This window comes from Myotis daubentonii, chromosome 9, assembly GCF_963259705.1.
Source record: "Myotis daubentonii chromosome 9, mMyoDau2.1, whole genome shotgun sequence".
In the NCBI taxonomy this organism is placed as follows: domain Eukaryota; kingdom Metazoa; phylum Chordata; class Mammalia; order Chiroptera; family Vespertilionidae; genus Myotis; species Myotis daubentonii.
This window is the reverse complement of record NC_081848.1, coordinates 44,827,172-44,834,332: the sequence shown is the minus strand read 5'-3', so window position 1 is coordinate 44,834,332 and position 7,161 is coordinate 44,827,172. Positions and strand designations below refer to the sequence as shown.

The following is a 7,161-nucleotide window of genomic DNA, read 5'->3' as shown; positions in this document are numbered from 1 at the left end:
GTGACTCTAAAATAGTCAAAATCATAAAAATACATAGTAGACTTTTTTCCCTTTCAATTAGCTAGCATATCTGGAGAATTTGACCAATAGGATAGGTATTTTCCAGTTTAGACTCATATTTTATATTATACAAATAAAATCAGTATTAAATTAAAGTTTTCATAAGGTTAGGGATCATTTATTCCAAGGTATAGCACTAAGAGTGTAAAAAAAAAGTAATTTTTAACATTTGCTTTTGGAACAATGAATTTCCTTTTAGGAAAGGCGTGCTACCCTGGCATCATGCATTATGAAAATAGTACGAACTCTATATTCTCCACCTTCCTGGTGACAGGCATACCTGGGCTGGAGGCTGTGTACATCTGGATCTCCATTCCCTTCTCTGTCATGTTCTTCATTACCTTGGTGGGCAACATGACCATCATTGCAATTATCTGGCGAGAGCAGACCCTCCACGTGCCTATGTATCTCTTCTTGGCCATGCTAGCAGCCTCTGATCTGGGTCTGTCCCTCTTCACCTTCCCCACAATGCTGAGGATCTTCTGGCTGGATGCTCGTGAGATCACCTTCTCAGCTTGCTTTACCCAAATGTTTTTTATCCACACCTTCCAGGATTTTGAGTCAGCTGTCATACTGGCAATGGCCTTTGATCGCTATGTGGCCATTTCTTACCCACTGCACTATTCCTCCATCCTTACCCATAGTGTAATTGCCAAGATAGGTCTGGCCATTGCTGTGCGAACCTTCACTCTACAGGTACCCCTTCCTATCCTCTTGAGGAGGCTGTGTTTCTGTCGCTCCAATGTACTTTCTCATTCCTACTGTCTGCATCCTGACATCCTAAAGCTCTCCTGCTCCAACACAAGGGTAAATAGCATCTTTGGACTCTTCGTGCTGCTATCCACTATGGGGCTTGATTGTCTACTCATTCTTATTTCATACATTCTGATACTAAAAACTGTACTAAGCATTGCATCCCATGGTGGCCGCCTCAAGGCTCTCAACACCTGTATTTCCCACCTCTGTGCCGTGATCCTCTTCTTCACACCCATGGTCTGCCTGTCGATACTGCACCGCTTTGGCCCAAAACTTCCCTCACACATTTACGTGACCCTGGCCAACATGCACTTTCTCATTCCACCTGTGATGAACCCCATTGTGTATGTGGTGAAAACCAAGCCGATACAAGATAAAATTCTGAAACTCTTTATCAAGAAAGGATCAGGAAAATCCAAAGTCACATTTATAACATGAGTGAGCACTATCCTAAGAATACTTCATGAAACAAAGCGCTTGCTAATATCCCAAATGCCACAGAGATTCTGTTTGACCACTGACTGTTCTGAATAATATGGGATGTAAGGCTGGATAACTATTTCTTTTCTATGATTTGAATTAATATATATTGAATAATAAAAATTTGTTCAGTAAATTAAAAATTTGAAATAATAAACTAGCTTCACTAATTGCTTAGTCCAATGGTTCATTTATTTTGGTCAGAGAAGTTTGTAGTCTTATAGTTCATTTTTCACAAAGTGAATAAATTATTACTTATTATCATCTGTGTATATATATCGCCCTTGATAGACTGATATTTATTTAGTGAATACCTACTTTATTTTTTTACTTTTTGAGGTACTGGAGATTACTTAATTAAACAAAGTTCTCACCTTCTCAGTGGTTTGTTTTCTTGATGCTATTGTTGTCAAAGTAAGGAGCAACAGATAAAAAACAAACAAACAAGTGAATAGCTAATACTGAAAAGAACTATAAAGCCATGAAACAATGTCAACAATCTCTACCTAAATCTGTACCAACATTGTCCTGGCCAGGTGGCTCAGTTGGTTGGAGCATCATTCGATACACTGAAATGTTGTGGGTTTAATTCCTGGTCAGGGCACATACCCAGCTTTTGGGTTCGATTCCCAGGAAGGGGTGTATGGGAGGTAATCAATAGATGTTTCTCTCTCTCTCTCTCTCTCTCTCTCTCTCTCTCTCAAAAAAAAAAAAATCAATAAACATATCCTTGGGTGAAGATTAAAAATAAAATTATACCAACATTTCTATTGCCAATCTCTAAATCTCTAGTATAATGTTCTTTCAAGCTGCTCACACCTTGACTTCAGGGCCTCTGGACTTTGGCCTTGAGATCTCTAATCCTGCTCCTTGGAACTTTCACCTTGTCTAAGTCTATGACAACATTGTTAATTCAATGTCTTTCATATTCACTATGGACCTTCAGGAAATGCTCCATCAATATTCATTCTTTCTTGTTGGGTTTTTTTTGGGGGGGGGGTGGAGAAGGGGGCAGAGTGGGTGTTTTTTGTTTGTTTGTTTTACTTTTCAACTCTAAACTTAACTTAATTTTGGAATCAATTTAAATAATCTTCTATTTTCTACTCTTACACGTGTACATTTTAGTTCTAATTAAGAAAACAATAGAGTTTTAAATTGTAATAACTACAAAATAATGGTCTTATTGTTTTGGTCTTTCAGTGACTGAATGTATATTTTTGAAAGACTTGGTGTTTCCACAATCCACAGCTGCAATTTCACATGTTCAAAACTATTTCCCAGTTACTTACACTTCACAGCATTACACTCTTCACTTTTACATACATAAAGAAATCTATTTCTATATATGTCCTAAAATTCTCCCTTCCAATAAAAAAAGGAATTATTACCTCCTTTATTCAAAGAAGATAAGTTTCTTTTAATGTAATCAGAGATGTTCAATTTTGCCCTGCACCCATTCTCTGTTTCTCTTTTTTTGATATATTATCATTATTAGAAATATTTCAAGAATTATCTTTTGTGACAGCATGGATGGACCTGGAGAGTATTATGCTACGTGAAATAAGCCAGTCAGAGAAATACATGTATCACATGATTTCATTCATATGTGAGATCTAATGAACAAAGTAGACTGATGGACAAAGTGGAGACAGACTCATGGATACAGAGAACAGGCTGATAGTAGTCATAGGGGCAGGGGTTCAGGGCTGAGTGAGATGGGTGGAGGGATTAAGCAAAGAAAAAAAGAAAGACTCATGGACACAGACTTTGGTGATTGCCAGAGGGAAGACACTAAGAAGTTCGAGTCTACTTAACCAGTGAGATTTCAAGAGATACTTCTTTAAAGTGATGAGTTTTAAGTGGATACCAGCAAGATGAAATATTTAAGCATTATCTGTTTTTCAATTTCTGGCCTATTTTATATATCTTGCCTAGAATTAGAGTTATTTGTTGGAATATGTTCAATATCCATTATAGATGGGGCCTCCCTATTTTCTTTCATTCATACTCAGGGGTATAACAAATAAGTTCACCCATAATGAACAGGGTTTGGTTTTGTTTTCCATTTATTTATAATTTTATAAAGCATTATTTTTGTAGGAAATGAGCTACCTGCCTTGGTTTTCAATGCCGTGGCTAAAATTGTGATTTCTGTTTAACTACAGAGATATATCCTCAAAGTTGAAAGTCCTTCATTTTATTGAACTTTTATTATTTCTGTTGCAACAATAAAAAAGGGTGTTTTGCTGCATTTATATGAACATAATAATAACAATAAAATTTATTAAGTATTTAATGTGTGATTTTTCAGGAATTATATATTTACATATATTTTATTGAATAGCATCAACTCAGGTCTTCCATAATAATAAAGTACTAATAACTACTTTAGTATTGACAAGCTGTTATAAGGTTTTTAATGGAGTACCCCATTCAATCCTCACAATGATGTGCATTAGTTTCTTTCATGGTGCCCATTTCACTGATGGGGAAACTGAGTCAATGAGAAGTTAAAGAACATGCCCAAACATTCAGAGCTATTAAATGACGAAGCTGAGATTCAAACCCACACATTTTCACTTCAGGGCCACTTATTGTTAAACATATATCTACAATCTCCCAATGGTAGTACTATTATATATTACAGACATTAAGAATGAGGCTCAAAGAACTTGTGCAATTTATATAATTACCAGTGGAGACCATCTTCAACTCAGGTCTTTCTGATATTGAAGCTTGCACTCACAAACAGCCAATTACTTTTTAAACACAATATAAGGGTACTCAGTAACTGAGATAGACTTGGACAGGGCTAAAGGATTTCCAATCACAATGGGTTTTCTTTATAGCCCATTGCAAAACTTGTTTGGCAGTGACATGGTTAACGGCAGTTGCTGCCCCAAAGCCCATGGTGCCTGTTATGTTCATCAAAGGGTAATATCCAAGTACTGGCTGCTTTGCTGTAAAATCACTCTTCATTGCAAATTCCCTTCCATTGTAACCTGGAGGAGGATGAGAAATGTTCTCAGCTCTTTTCTCCTTGTGGGTGAGTCAATAACATAGGGTTTGGAGAGGAAAGGGGTAAAGCCATATTTGCCCCTTGTTAGTGCTCACTTAAAAATAGTGTTAATAATATGTTTTGAGTTAAGTACAGTATATTAAATATTTAGAGAAAGAAAAGGGGGTCTTCAAATCTATTGGATGAGTTTCCTGAATTATTCCTCAACTGTGCTGGCAAAATAGGTAAAACCATGGGCAATTATAATGGGCTGGTAACACATCACATAAGTTCTCCTTGCCTTAAATACAGACTGATACAGGTGCACCCAAAGCTCTGGGAAGATGATTCTATTCCTCTCAAAGGTAGACAAGTGAGATGAAAAGTTTGAGAAGCAAATGATATAGGGAGTTGCTCATTTGTGAAGACAGTTTGAAAAGACTTCTTGCAAGATGGAAGGTAGCAGAATGATGATGTGGATTGATAAACCCAGGTAATCAAGGTTAGTTGCAAAACTTTCAAAATCTTTAAAGAATCAGCTTTGAGAAAACTCCTTGCATTTTGATCATAATAAGTAACTTTAAGACAAATATTAACAAGTATTATTTACATTCTAAATACTTTGCAGAATATGAGGAACTCTTCAAGTCTTTCATCCACTATCATATTTATCATCAATTGCATTGATAAAATTGGTATGCTATGAAAATTAGTACAATTTACCCATTTTCAATATTCAGTGGATGGGAAAATTGAAATCAGCATGATTTATGTGAGTATATGGATATAGTTCTAGAGGAGAATCCTTTGGGAACATGAAACCCATTCTCTTATTATTTCATATTACTATCATGGCAGAATATTGGCTCTTAATGCTGTTGATCTGAAATCCTAACGTGGTTGCCAAAGAAAGTAGACATCCGTGTTAGGAAATTCAGCATGGTGTCCCACTTTGTTTGCTATGATGCCACAGGTTTACACCTGATGGAAATTCTACTGACAAGCCAAAATAAATAGTTCTAATAAGGAAGTAGTTCATAGTGTATTCTTGAAATTTTGGAAAAAATAGCTCTTGCTTAAACCCAAATTTCATCTAAGTATTTTATCCCAGTGTTTTTGTGCTGAAGTCAGGACCAAAAACAGATGCCTTGCCTTCTCAACGATATTCTTCTGCTTCTTCACACTAAATCCATTCACTCAACAAGTGTTTCTTAGAAACTGAAAAATAAAAAAAATCACACAGTCATAAATATACTCATGAAACTTCCTCTTCTAGACAGTCAACTTAGTGCCATATGTGCAAAAACAATATTCTCCACATAGGTGAACATCTCAATGCCTTTTTTTATAGGTCCATTTTCTCAAACAATAGGTTAACCAAAGTCAGGAATTCTGACGCTGCTTACACTATGGATATTCATTGAAATTGATGTGTAAAGTGAGAAATCTTTCAGTTTGTTAAAGAAATATGTGTTTTTTTTTTCTCTAATTAAAATACAGAGAGTGACAGTGTGGAGTGAATGTAGGATGGAGAATTCACAAAGAACATTCAGATAATTTGAATGCTTGGTTCCTCCCAGTCAATGTTTTTTGTTTTTTTTTAACATTTCCTCAACTTATTTCACAGTTGCTCTATCAGTAACTGAATAAAAATCCATAAATTTGTATATAGAAGAGACAATACTACTTGTCCAATTTCCAAAAGCATCAGAATTTAGCTAACTTACAGGTTACTTTATTAAAAATATTTTACTTTGTACGCTAAATTATAAGGAAAAAAACTGTCTTTATTATAATTACCATATGCTTAGTGGTCTTTAATGATCTGCAGTGAGATCACTTGATAAATCCTATTGAAAGAATCTGTGCTTGTGAATGAGCGACATTAGGGCCTCATCTCAGAGGTTAGCACCATTTTTTTATTTTTATCTGAGAGTGTTCCTTTATTCTTAAATTATTACCTTTGTTTATCTTCTACTTTCTCCCTTTATGAAAGGAACAGCATTGCTCACTTCTCCTTATAAAGCAGTACTATACCTTACCATGTACTGCAGTGATTCTCAGATCTTTGGATTAGAATCACCTGGAGGGCTTGTTAAATTATCAAATGCTGGGCTTCAATTCCAGAATCCTGATTCAGTTGCTGATGCCCAGGCCCTCCTTTTATAATCCAGTGCCACTAGATATAGTATATTCAGCACCGAAGAGAATATCCCCAACCCACCAGTCAGGTACAATGCAGTTTTCTTAAGTGATTGTGTTAGCTCTAGAGGTTGTCTTTGTTCTCAACTCTCTTATTTCTATCATGATTCAAGCTATAACAGATACCTATCTCCTAGTTAACTTGTGTGCTGATACTTGAAATTTTCCTGCTGCATCTCTATGCATTCCCTACCGGTCACTCACTCACTCACTCACTCACTCACCCATGCACCTACAAATTTCTGTTTTGCAACCTCTTACTGTTTTGCTTTTTCTCCATTACCCCCTCCTCACAGAGCTATAACTTAAACTTTCAATCTAAAATAACACCCCTTTCTCTTTCCACATTGTATTTTTTTTACATATTTGAAATAATATTGACTCCTTATTTGTGGGACCTTATTGTTAATTTTTTAATAGTTCTATTGCCAGAATCTAGAACAGTGACTAGGACAGTTTAATTCTGGAAGGATTGAAGTAGAGAATAAGAGGAAAATCAGAAGTGGCCATTACATAGGACATTTTTTAAAATATAAATTCATGGGTGTATATAGTTTGCTTTGATTTAAGGATAAAGCTTGTGTCTTGAGTCTGTTAGTTAATAGCTGATACTTATCTTAAGTTACAAACAACAATGTCCAGAATACAAAATCATTGGGTCAGAA

General features: G+C 35.6%; 1 protein-coding gene across 1 annotated transcript; it reads left to right on the top strand.

Annotated features, from left to right (window-relative positions):
- Nucleotides 1-282: 282 nt before the first annotated feature.
- Nucleotides 283-1,254, top strand: LOC132242130 (olfactory receptor 51G2-like). The gene has a single exon (XM_059711046.1). The coding sequence runs from the start codon at nt 283-285 to the stop codon at nt 1,252-1,254; it is 972 nt and encodes a 323-aa protein (XP_059567029.1).
- The last annotated feature ends 5,907 nt before the right edge of the window (nt 1,255-7,161 follow it).

Excerpts from the sequence above, each read along its gene's own strand:
- LOC132242130 (XM_059711046.1), top strand. The coding sequence starts at position 283 with ATGCATTATGAAAATAGTACGAACTCTATATTCTCCACCTTCCTGGTG.